The 13,264-nt window shown below is 46.7% G+C and overlaps 1 protein-coding gene across 2 annotated transcripts in view; it reads left to right on the forward strand.

Annotated features, from left to right (window-relative positions):
• Positions 1–12,705, forward strand: part of FOXJ2 (forkhead box J2) — a 34,220-nt gene extending 21,515 nt beyond the window's left edge. For both annotated transcript variants that reach the window (XM_083698327.1, XM_083698326.1), the window contains exons 7-11: positions 4,575–4,901; positions 6,548–6,649; positions 6,818–7,018; positions 8,649–8,747; positions 10,327–12,705. In XM_083698327.1, coding sequence (XP_083554453.1) covers positions 4,575–4,901; positions 6,548–6,649; positions 6,818–7,018; positions 8,649–8,747; positions 10,327–10,406 — 809 coding nt within the window. In that variant the 3' untranslated portion in view covers positions 10,407–12,705. The remainder of the gene's footprint in view (positions 1–4,574; positions 4,902–6,547; positions 6,650–6,817; positions 7,019–8,648; positions 8,748–10,326) is intronic.
• Positions 12,706–13,264: the final 559 nt, after the last annotated feature.

Raw genomic sequence — 13,264 nt, forward strand, 5'->3', positions numbered from 1 at the left:
AACAGTGCCAGATATGATCGGGGGGTGGGGGAGAGAGAGAGGGAGGGAGAGGTGTCTGCACCCCAGATAATCATCTTAGAATCATAGAATTGTAGACTTAAAAAAGGGACCCTTGGGAGTCATCTAGTCCAACCCCTTCAATGCAGGAATCTCAGCTAAAGCATCCATGACAGATGGCCATCCAACCTCTGCAGGTCTTATCATATCATGTGCCTCACTCAAAGCAGCTATGCCCGTCTGCACACTTCACTTGCACCTATGCAAATGCAGTATAGTATACTGACATGTGCACTGAGAATGCTAAGCTTGTGGCTTGCAATGCACAATGTGCAAGAGAAAAATGTGTATCCATATCCCACTGGTGAATACATTGCTGCTCTGTTTAAGTGGGAGGACAAACAGAATTATACCATGCAATGAAAGGTAACCTGGTTTTTGGACTGAAAAAACGGTGCGATGGTCATTTGGTGAAATATGGTACTTGGTTTCCATAGGCGCCGACTCCATGGGGCCTGAGGGGGCCCGAGCCCCCTCAAAAATTCGTTTGGGGGGCTCTGCCCCCCCAATAATTTAAGAAAATTATTACCGTAAATTTTGCTCTATAACACACAGATTTTTTCTCCTAAAAAGTAGGGAAATGTCTGTGCGTGTTATTGAGCGAATGTGTGGTCCCTAGAGCTGACTCGCCAGAGTGCAGGGGCAAAAATAGGCAAAAATCAGGCAAAAATAAGATCGGGCGGTCGGGCGGAGGGAAGTCGGAAGCTGCTGCTTTCCTGCATTCTGCCTCAGGGTCTTACTGCCCACCCGCTTCTGTTGCTGCATTTGCTCAAACTCAACAAAGAGCAGGGAATCCCCTGCCCTCCTGGCAAGCAGAGGGTTAAGGAAAGGATCAAGTCCTTCCTTCTAATTCTTTCCTAGTCACACTGCATGCAGGCTCCAGCCCACCACCTCCTCCTCTCCGTGCTCTAGGGATGCAGGTGGGAGAGAGAGAGAGAGGGCTGGCTTGGGGGGGGGACTTTTGACTTCCTTTCCTCCCCCCACCCCGTTAAACTCCTCCCCTGCATTCTTAGCCAGCTGCTTCTCCGCACACCCCTCTTGTGCTTCTTGTCCCTTCTGTGTTTTTCCTTCCCTCCCCATTTAAAACGTGGTGACAAAGCATGGATCCACATGGATCCTCAGGATTTTTGCATTGGGTCACCCCAAATTCACCATCAGATCACATAGCATGTTCATGGCTACATCTTGCACCAAAAAAATCACGCACCCACTGTTGCCTAGGGTCACAGTGGTGCAAAAATGTGGTTACAAAGCACGGATCCACATGGATCCTCAGGATCTTTGCATTGGGTCACCCCAAATTCACCATCAGATCACATAGCATGTCCATGGCTACATCTTGCACCAAAAAAATCACGCACCCACTGTTGCCTAGGGTCACAGTGGTGCAAAAACGTGGTTACAAAGCATGGATCCACATGGATCCTCAGGATTTTTGCATTGGGCTACTCCAAACTCACTGTCAGATATTAAAAATCTTTATAAAATAGAGAATTAAATACATACAGAATGTTAAATTTTCAGTTTTGAAATATTAGTACTAGTTTAGTACTGTATTTCTATATTACTATAGTACTGTATTAGTTATTTTCAAATACTTAAATATTTTTAGGGTGTAAGACCCAATTAAAGCCCGTTATTTACATACAGTATTACAGTATTTACATACAGTATTAGGCATACTGTATTAACTTTATTAACTGTATTAAAGCATTAACTTTGAGATATTATATTTATTTAATGAACCCTCAGCCTTATTCAAAGTAAGCTTAAATTAGCTATTTCACTTATTAATCAAAGTGCTATTACTGTGCGACAGCAATATTTTATGTTTTATTCTTTTAATGATAGTTTAGGATTTATTTAAATATCATTTCAGTCTTTTCAGAGCTATATACCGTATTTTTCGCCCTATAAGACGCACCTTTTCCCCTCCAAAAATGAAGGGGAAATGTGTGTGCGTCCTATGGGGCGAATGCAGGCTTTCCCTGAAGCCTGGAGAGCGAGGGGTGTCGGTGCGCACCGACCCCTCTCGCTCTCCAGGCTTCAGGAAGCTATCCACTAGCCGTGGGAGACCCAGCTCTCCCAAGGCTAGCGGAGACCTTGCCGGCACCAAGAAGCTTGGGGCGCGCTGAGCTCAGCACGCCCCAAGCTTCGGGATTAGCGCAGCGCTCCGCTAGCCGTGGGAGAGCCGCGCGGCTCTCCCAGGGCTAGCGGAGACCTTGCCAGCACCCAGAAGCTTGGGGCGCGCTGAGCTCCGCACGCCCCAAGCTTCGGGATTAGCGCAGCGCTCCGCTAGCCTTGGGAGAGCCGCGCGGCTCTCCCAGGGCTAGCGGAGACCTTGCCAGCACCCAGAAGCTTGGGGCGCGCTGAGCTCCACACGCCCCAAGCTTCGGGCTTAGCGCAGCGCACCTGGGGGGGGGACAGCAAGCTCCGGGGACAGCTGGGAGGCGCAGCGTGTCCTCCCTCTGTCCCCGGACCTGATCTGCAGGCGGGCGGCGGGGAGAAGAGCGCTTCTCCCCGCTGCCTGCCCCACAGGCTCCAGGGACAGTTGGGAGGCACAGCGTGTCCTCCCTCTGTCCCCGGACCTGATCTGCAGGCGGGCTGCGGGGAGAAGAGCGCTTCTCCCCGCTGCCGGCCCCACAAGCGCCTGGGGGGGAAATAATTTTTTCTCTCTTTATTTCCCCCCAAAAAAACCTGGTGCGTCCTATGGGCCGGTGCGTCCTATGGGGCAAAAAATACGGTATTCACTGCTCTGTAATAGTCTATAAGCATAATTGTTACTGTAAATTAAATTAGCTTTTTACGAAAATACCGTGCGTGTTTTTGTTTTGTTTCTTTTTTCAAAGCCAAAAAGTGTTTCAGGCTTGTCGAGTTTCCCGGAGTGTGGAGTTATAGAGAGTCGAGTTTTCGGGGTTCTAATGTTGATCATAGGACTCTAAAATACTTTTAAAAAACTTTAAAACTCACTAATTTTCATCTAAAATTTAGAAAACTTCCCGGGGCAGGACCCCGGTATGGGCCCCCCCAATATTTTTTATAAGTCGGCGCCCCTGCTTGTTTCCCAACTCCAGAGTAGGGTTGGGCGATCCACATTGTGGTGTATCACCAGCCAAACATTGTGGTTTGGCGATGCTGAAACTAGCTGCAGTTGCCCCAGCCGCGGGAGCTGAGACACTTTCACCCTAGGGCCAGTGGCAGCTGGCCCCAGCCTGCTGCTCAGCTGGGGGGCAGGAAGGCTCCAGCTGAGCGAGCCCCATGACTCCCCAGTGAGCCCTGTGACGGAGCCTGACAGGACTCCATTTGCAGGACTCCCTCTGCCTTTGCTGGTGTGGGGGGCGGGGCGGGCGAGCAGCCCCACTGCAGCTTGTTGCTCCCTTGGTGTGCTGGGTGCTGGTAGCAGAGGGTCTCTGGAAGCAGCAGTGTCACCCACAATATGCCACTGAGTGAAGCCGTCATCGCGGTCTGCCCCTCATAACAGTCCTGGGCGATATATCAATATATCGCCCAGGCCAGAGTACTTTGCATTCTGTTAATCAGTTACAGCCACTGGGGGGCAGCATCTCATGAAGCTAATCTTGTCTTTTGTGTTATTCGCGTAGAAAAGGGGTGAAAAATTCTGGACCTAAGCTGCTGTTTAGTGAACATTGCTAGAAATGTGGTCACTGAAGTGCTAATGGCTTGTTTTATAATATTTGGGGTAAGGTAAAGGTAAAGGTACCCCTGCCCGTACGGGCCAGTCTTGACAGACTCTGGGGCTGTGCGCCCATCTCACTTAAGAGGCCAGGGGCCAGCGCTGTCCGGAGACACTTCCGGGTCACGTGGCCAGCGTGACAAAGCTGCATCTGGTGAGCCAGAGCCGCACACGGAAACGCCGTTTACCTTCCCGCTGGTAAGCGGTCCCTATTTATCTACTTGCACCCGGAGGTGCTTTCGAACTGCTAGGTTGGCAGGCGCTGGGACCGAGCAGCGGGAGCGCACCCCGCCGCAGGGATTCGAACCGCCGACCTTCTGATCGGCAAGTCCTAGGCGCTGAGGCTTTAACCCACAGCGCCACCTGCGTCCCCCAATATTTGGGGTACTCGCCTCATTTCTAGGAAAGGTATAGAACTGATGTCTCTGCTACCTTTGTGTATTTTAATGCAGGAGTGGTTAACCTCAGTTCAGGGGCGTGATTTGCCCCTCCCATGCACACACAGTTTTTTTTCTGGCTGTCCAAGACCTTGCCAATGTTGGCAGCCGCAGCAAAATGGTGAGATAGGGATTAAAAAAAACATGGGGTGGGCAGAGCCCAGTTCCCAGATAGAGGTGTTCACTGCCCCCTCTGCCAGTCATCAGAAGGAGGGCCATAATATGCCTGTGTGTGTCTTGTGTGTGTATGCATAAGCGCATGTACCTGATAAGAGAGTGGGTGGCCATAGTGGCCCCTGGAGGGCTGGGCACAGGTGAATGTGGCCCTCCAGGCTAAAAAGGGCCCGCCACCCATTTTAATACTTTCCTCTTAATCCTCCCTTCAGATTTCTCTTCCCTCCTGGGTGACATGCAGCCCTCCAACCACAATTACTATATGTACCACCAGCAGCAGGTGCCCTCCTCGGTGGGAGCTGCACCCCCCCTCCACACTCCAACCTCAGAAGGCTGTCCATCCCAGGGTGGCAAGCAGCAAGGAGGTGACAGCTATGGCCCCCCACCTGTGATGTCCATTCACCCCTCTTCAATGCAGCATGGAGGATATCACCAGCATCAGCACCACCACCCGCACTCCCATTCACAGCAGCAGCAGCAGCAGCAACAACAGCAGCAACAGCAGCAATCACAAGCTTCCATGAATAATGCTAGCTTTGGTGAGTTACAGAGTGGGCAAACTGACAGAAATATTCATTGAATGAAGGACAGATGGACTAGGCCAGGCTGAAAGTTTGGAGTTGAGGAGCTTTTGGCACGTTCCTTCTGAGCAAATCATGAAGGGCCACATCACAGTTTACATTTTTAGCTGTGCACCAAAGATAGTCAAGTGTGAATGTGGAAAAACAGACTTGTGCAGGCCTGCATTGTGCAGGAAGTCAGAACTACTGCAGCTCCCTTGATTGTACCCTGCACTGGGCCTTGGGTTTACTCCAAGGTCCAACACTATCACTGTAGGCTCAGGTGGTTTTGACTAGGAGTGCCTATATCTAGCTGAGGCTAGTTCACCAGCTCCAGTCCCTTTTGGACAGAGATGATACGGTCACAGTACACAGTAACTTATGGACTGGATTGTTGCAATTCACTCTCCATAGGGCTGCCCTTGAATACAACTCGAAAACTTCAATTGATCCAAATGCAGCTGGGGTTCCATTTAGAACTCCAGTATAATCCCTGTTTTAAAACAGCTGCATTGGTTGCCAGATAGTTTCTGGGTTCAATTCAGGGTGCTTATGTTAGCGTTTAAAGCCCTTAACAACATGAGCCCCAAATTTCTGAAACTATCTTCTTCCCTTCAGATCCTCTCAGGTGTTAAGATAAGCAGTGGGGCCTTCTTGCTAGTTCCACTGCCCTCAGAAGTTTGGGGTGGCGGGGTGGCAGCCCAGAAGAAAAAATCCCTGGATTTGGAAAACCTAACTCACTACAGCAGTTGTTAATCTCCTTTTCCTGAGCAAGGTTCTGTAGCTAGTGGTCGCAGACCATATCCAGGCACTTTTGGAAGAAACTGATTTTCCAGATCCATTTCAGTTGGGGTTTAGGCACAGAAACGGCTTTGGAAACGTGTCCCTGTTAATTCTTCTTGACCTCTCAATGGCTTTCGATACCATCAACCATGGTATCCTGGAGCAACTGTCCGAACTAGGTGTGGGTGGCACTGCTTTGCGGTGGTTCCAGTCCTACTTGGATGGTCATTCCCAGAGGGTGTTGCTTGGGGAATGCTTTTCAGCCCTGTGGAACCTTCAGTGTGGAGTCCTGCATGGCTCACTCCTATCCCCCATGTTGTTTAACATCTACATGAAACCGCTGGGTGGGGTTGTCCACAGGTTTGGAGTACCTTGTCAGCAGTATGCTGATGACACTGGGCTCTATTTCTCCTTTACATTTGAACGTGAGGCAGTGGAAGTGCTGGACCAGTGTCTTGCCTTGATAATGGACAGGATGGGAGGCAACAAACTGAAACTCAATCCAGACAAGACTGAGGCACTGTTAGTGGGTGGTTCCCTAGACTAGAGGGCTTTAAATTTTGCTTTTAACTGCTGGGTGTTTGTGTTTATATCTATTATTTTATTAGCTTCAATTTTTGTTAGCCATTATTGATGATAAAAGGAGCTTGGAAAGCTTTGAATGAATTAATGAATAAAACAGGGAGTGGAGTGGCTGGGTACAGAGAAGAGTTACGTTGTCATGAGGAGGTAGGTTGTTCAGTTCAGGATTTTAGAGATAAATGTATTAGGCATGTATTTGGTGTCTAATATAAGGTATGGGGGTACACCCTGTTGACTATTTTGTGTCCCCCATTTTTCAGCATTTCCCCCTGAGTGGTGCTCCAACATAGATTCCCTAAAAGAAAGTTTCAAGATGGTGAATCGGCTGAACTGGTCTAGCATTGAGCACTCCCAGTTCTCAGGTGGGTCATGTTATGTTATTTCCTTACACCCTTCACTCTGGTAGAGGGGGAAAGGGGCCCTTCAAAGGCTTAGAGTGGGAAGTAGAGATATAGAGAAGGATCTCTTTGGCAAGAGTAGAGAACAGTGACGCCTAGTTTCTTACCTCTCTCTTTCTCTGGCCCCTGCAGAGTTGATGGAGAGTCTGCGCCAGGCTGAGCGTAAGAACTGGACTCTAGATCAGCATCACATTGCCAACCTCTGTGACTCCCTCAATCACTTTCTCACCCAGACCGGTCAGCTCCCTCACCTGGGAGGCCCACAGCAGCTTCCCCGAATCTCCGAGTCCTGTGCCATGAATAGTGGCAAACAAGAGCAGCCCATGAACCAAGGTACTCAGCAGGGCTTTCTGGGTGGGGACCTGCCATGCCAGGACAGTAGGTGAGGCGGAATCAAAGAGGGGTAGCCACACCCCCTCACGTGGCATCGTTTCTAGGGATGGGGATAAAAGGTTCAACAAAGCATATGTTTTTGTCACATCCGGTCTCCGTCTCTCAGATTTTCCCTAACCTTGATCTGGTTCGCCTGATCCCTTAGTATGCGGGGGGGGGGGGGGGGACAGAAGAGTGTAGTTTGAGGTGTTTGAGGTGCCTGTACCATCGCCAAAAATTCTGAATGTTCAGTGCCCAGAGTATATCTGAGCAATGCAAAGATGGTAGCAAACACATGCTGCAATGTTGGCAACTGCCATTACCATAAAGGAGTTTCCCCCCCACTTACGGTAGGCTCAGATTTGCACAGGATGGATGGCTAAGCATGTCCAGTTCTTTGCCGCTTTACACAGCTAGCAAGTGTGTGTCTGTGCATACTGAGAAATACTGTGTTTTACTGAGAGATGAAAATGCACCTCATGAATGGGTGCATGTGTGTCTAATTCAAAAGGGCCAAGACATAGTTTATCAGCCTATCTCAGCTTTTATCGTTCTGACTAGTGTGAAAGACTCAAGGAAAACAATCAGGGGCCTGATGACCACTTCTTAGCAGCACACAGCGGTTTTAAAACAAGTTATAAGAAAGCATTCCGCAAAAGCTTATTCAGAAGTCACCCATGGAACACGTGGAGATAAGAAAGAAAGCCTTTGCTGAAAAGAATCAGAAGCATTGACAGAGCTTATACAAATGCAAAGACATATTTGCAGTTATCAAAGGATGTTCAGGTTGCCCCATTTTTCACTGCTAGAGTGAGATTGCATGGTATGAATTTATTCCACATTTCAGCCATTTCCAAAGAGTCTTCTGTTGTCCATAAAATATGAATACTGGGCTGCACATGCTCATTATGTTGCATGGATAGAGATCTGATGACACATTGTGTGAAAACATCTACATATTGTTACCTCTTCGACTTCAAATTGCACCCCACCACATTTACTCTAGTGCAGTAAAGTCATATGAGTAGCATAGGTTTGTAAATAACCACTTACCTGTAAGAAATGCCTCCAGTTAATCCCCGATGGAATTAATTATACAATGAAAGACTTGTAACAGTTTTCAAAAATTACTGAACTGGTGTATGAAGGCCTAGTGGGCTAGTAATTTTTGTGGATTTCTTTGCAAAGCTGAATTAGTATGCTTTTAAAAGAGCATTAAGGTCAACTTTGTAACTATACTGCTCAGACATGGCTAGTGAGGTACATGAATTCACATACAACAAAACTGAAACCAAAAACAGATCTGTGTTTTGTAGAAAATGCAAATTGTACATATATCTTTTTGATTTTTTTATGTATTGAGAAAGTTGCTAATTGTTTTTCATATTTATATCTGGCAAAGGAGCCAAACCAGTTGAATGATAGAAACCATCCCTGATTTTCTGTATCCCAGATGATGCTACAGATAAACTTATAGGAAGACCTGAGAGCATGTGTAGAAGTCACATATCCTACCTTAATTGTTTGTGTTTCCAGGTTGCAAGCAGGTAGCTGGGGCTATTGATGGTTCTTTTCCCCTTTTCTCTGCTAGTGAACTCTTATGGTCAGCCACAGCCTCCCCATCTCTACTCTGGGCCATCTCCAATGTACCAGATTTCCACCCAGGACACGCCAGGGTATAATCGTCCAGGTAAGGATGAGTTTTGAGATACTTTTTGAACATAAAAAGTTGAATAATTTCATTTCTGGCTTGCTCCAGGGTCTAGCTGTCAAGTATAAATCATCTGCTTTCTGCTATCATCTCTTTCCCCAAACATATGCAGATGATTTCTAGCAAATGTTTGAGTTAGGTGCTTGGTTACACAGGCTAAACCACCCACACATTGCTTGGCCCAAATGCTTAGTTACTACAGTGGACACTTGTGTTACCTTCGGTAACGTAACTTTCAGGTTGTGAATGCGGCAACCCTGGAAGTGTGTACTTCCGGGTTTCGCCGCGCATGTGCAGAAGCGCTCTATTGTGCCGCGTGCATGTGCAGAAGCGGCGCCTCTAGATGCAGACTTTTCGGGGTATGTACGGACCCCCGGAACGAATTAAGTTCGTATCTGGAGGGTCCACTGTTCTACAGGCGTAGAATGGAAAGACTAAAAGTGCATGGGACTGGGAAATTCAGAAAACAGAAAGAAGTACAAAAGTTGAGATGCTAATATTTACCTGTCATGTGGTTGAAGGAACTTGGAAAGGTGAAAAACTGGGTTGTCTACTGCAACTCAAGAGGGGCACTGTCTATAATGTGCTAGTAGTCTACAGCTGAGCAGACTTATTAGTTCCAGTGAAACCCAGTGTCCCTGCAGACATTGTCTCTCTTTCTTACCTACCTACCGGACAACAAAATCCACCAGGGCCTTGCAGAGTCCAGTCAAAATGCTTCTTTCCTTGCAATTAATCTCCAGTTTTATCCTGGGTTCTTTCAAACCTTTCAATTCATTTAAACATAGAAAAAAATATCCTTTGGGAAAGGGGCCTCTGCATGAAGGAGTCCTGAATAATTCCGAAGAAAATGACAAACACAGTTCAGATACAAGGAGTATGGAGAAGATTGAGACAAGGAAAGGGTCTAACTTAAGTTAATGACAGGGAGAAAAGCCATCTTCCACACCCACCTATAGAGCATCTGAAAGCAGAGCAGCCTTCTGGTGTGATCCCAAATGGCTGTACAAACTATGAATACAGTATACATCCAGTAACAGGGGAAACTTACCAGTAAACCTCACTTCAATCTGAACCAGGCTTTTCGCAACGAGTCATTATAGTAGAAAGACACAGGTAATGTCTTTTCCTGGGTCTGCCTAAGTCATGCCAGCTGTTTTACCACAGGGTTAAAGCAAAGTCCACGACTCAGATCTCATTCTAATGAGGTGATCTCACCTTTGCTGGAAAATGGTTCAGCTTGGCCCTCTCAGGAAATGCAGGATATGCTTTTAGGGTCAATCCATTCACTCACAAGAGATAACAGACAAAGTGTTGCTTGCATTAGATATGACATTGGATTCCGGAATTAATTGAAGCAATTGCAGCCTCCTGTTTAAGGGCCTGAATATGTTGACAGTCTCACATATGCCACCAGGGCCAAGCCAAAAACACCATTTGGGGGCATGTGTTTCAACTGAACTGAGCTGCTCTGTAATGATCATAGTAGCTTATTATCAAGAATTCTACATAACAGACCACTTGTTTCCTGTTTTTTTCCTTTCTGCAATGCATTCAGGTCATCATCTGGTTCCACGGCCGCCTCCAGGTGCCAATGAGGAAATCCCTGATGATTTCAACTGGGATTTGATCACCTAGCAAGTTACAGACTTGATAGCACATCCCTCACGTAGGGTATGGGAAGGGGAGTCTGGGGTTTGGGTCACAAGACCACCACCTTCAGCCTCTTTCCTTGCCTGTATATAGATATATATTCTCGACTTCCGCCAGAGAAGCTGCCGCAAGATGCTGCCGAAGATAATCCTTCCTTGCGCTCCCTGTTTTACTTTATTTTCTTCTTCTTCATTATTATTATTATTATCATCATCAATAATAGTGCACAGCCCTTCTGCTCCATCTTCCAGCTTCGGATTTTATGTGTTTACTGGCACCCTGTGTGGGATGGAGGGTAGGAAAACTGTTTTTTGGTGTCATGAGAAGACCTCAGAAGGAGGAATTCTTGAGGGCACCTTTCTCTTCCTGCATCACCTGCGTTTTAACAATCCCGCTTTCCCTTCAAGGTGGCCAGTGACTCTGTTTTATTGGCTACAAAAGTGAGAGAGCCCCGTGAATCTTGAAAGTCTGTAATAATTATGTTCTTTCTTAAATGTTGTAAAGGGGGGGAGGGGAGGGGAGGGTTAGACCGGCGTTGAAAGGAGGTCTGTGAACTTTCTCACACCAGCAGGAGCAGCAGGATTAACAAGTGCACAGAATATGAGGCTCTGGGTGTGGAGAAGAGCTGGAATATTGGAGTTTGACAGAGACAGGCTTGCCTTAGTGGAAGGTGAGGACTTCCCTCTAGCTGAAACATTGTGGTTACGAGTCTGCTGCTTGGTAGGGACTGAGTGTCTGGTACAGACGATGGGGGCCTTTACCTTTTTTCTACACTGCCTTTTTCAATCACTGCCATTTTGCACTTTCCCCCTCGGCAGACGATGAAAGCTTGACAGGTCTGGCTTGTATCCGCATCATGTGGCTTGGGTACCAAGATCGAACCAGAATCCTCAGGGCTTGTCTTATCACAGTTCCGCCCCCCTCCTGCTGCCTTCTCTCATAATGCAGTAAGGCTCTTATTTGAATATGCAGATAAGACATAAAAATCAAGAAGTAACTTCTCTACCCTGCAAGGTTTTGTTTTTCAACTCCTGGATTTGACTTCCTCTCAATTCTCTAGAAAGTGTTGTGGCTTGTGATGCAAGAGTAAGAGCTGAGGGTGTCTTGTCTGCCTTATATAAAATAAGCAACTGGTGGTCCCTGTTTCGTGGATAAACTTAAGGTGAAAGGAGGAATGTAATGCTGAGCAGAGCTTGGTGGGTGGAGGGTTTAAAGCTTTCTGGTAGAGGCTAAGTGATTGTGGAATATCTCTGTGAAGAAGATGCCGAAAGTGTATAGCTGGAATAGGAGGGAAAGTTGGAAGGGCCCTTCCAAGTCACGTGGGGTCAGGAAGGGCAGAAGTTCAGTTGTATGGCAGTCCTTAGGAGACAAGGAAGAAGAAGGGTGCCAGTGTAGGATTGAATTTTGAACTGGATCTGGCTAGGTGACCTCTTTGCTGCTTTGTTTTCAGTTTCTAGTGTGACTCTCTTTTGCCAGACCTCTTGTTAATCTGCATACTCTTTCAGCTGCAAGCCTGCTTTGTGTGAAGAGGAAAGCAAAAAACATCATAGGAAAGTGCTGTGCCCGAGGGTGGGAAGGTTCTGCAGCACTGCTTTTAACTCACTGTTCCATTGGATTTTGGAGGGAGGGAATTTTTGGTTGTTGGGGAATGGGGCCATCATTGTGTGTACTGAGAGGAGTAGAAAATCCCTGAGCTGAATTCCTGGAGGAGTTTTAATGGTTGTCTACACTGTCCCAAGATGAGAATGATGTGACCAGGAACAGGAGATTCTTGTTGGCGAGTGTCTGTGGAACACGCTGTAGAGATGACTTCTCCTCCAGATGCCAGCTGGTGCTTTTTACAAGAAGTTTTCGAAGAATAAAATCCACAGAAGGTGGAGGGAATAAAAGAGCACTCCTATAGCTATTTAAAGGCGCCTTGTTTGCATATGTAAATATATGCCAGTCAGTGTGCAAATTAGCCACATCCTCCCTTTTGCCTCTGAATTAACTGCATCATTCTCAAGTGGGTTAGTATTGGAATGGACACATGAAGTCATAGACTCAGCACTGGAATTCTGCACTGTGAGCAGCTGACACAGCCTGTCCTGGAAAAACAAGGGTGAGCAGCACAGAGGGCTGGCCGGCCAGCCTGCCTGCCGTGGAGAGAAATCCCTTGCCTGCCCACCCGCTTCAGTGCAGCCCACAATGCTTTATGTCAAGGAGATGGGAGAGGGGTGTGGCCTCACAGATTTATTTTTTTTGCATGCTTTCTTAATTAAAAAAGTGAATGTTTATGGTTTAATCTCTTTGGTGCCCCTGTTTTAATTTGTCTGTGGCAACTTGTAAGGTGCAACTCACATCATTGGGCTGGAATTTGGACAAAGGAAATACAGCCTTGTTCTTACTGAAACAAAGTCTGCCATTTTACATATACTTGATTCCAGGTTATTCCTTACATTTGTACCACCTCATGTTACAACCAGAGCCCAAAGACATCCCTTCGTGCAGGGTAGTGTCTATACAGTGAATCTTGCAGGAGCACAGAAAGTGCAGAATTCAATGTTTTGAGAAACACTGCTTCCTTTTTCTCTTAAAAAAATGCTTTGTCCATTATGATTTTAAAGATATTATTGAAATTGGGGGCTGAAATCCTAGAATCCATGAAGGTGGTTGAAAATAGTTTATTTCACTAGGGATGTGGCTTGAGTGCCCTTGCATTGCTCCTTCTCATTATTAGTAAAAGCAGAATAAATTATACAGAATAATACAATACAAAACAAAACAATAATCTTTATTGTCATTGTCCCATACAGAACAACAAAATTGAAAGAATCTACATCAGACATTCAAAAACCAACAAT

Source organism: Podarcis gaigeae, assembly GCF_964106915.1.
Source record: "Podarcis gaigeae genome assembly, chromosome: 9".
Taxonomy (NCBI): Eukaryota; Metazoa; Chordata; class Lepidosauria; order Squamata; family Lacertidae; genus Podarcis; species Podarcis gaigeae.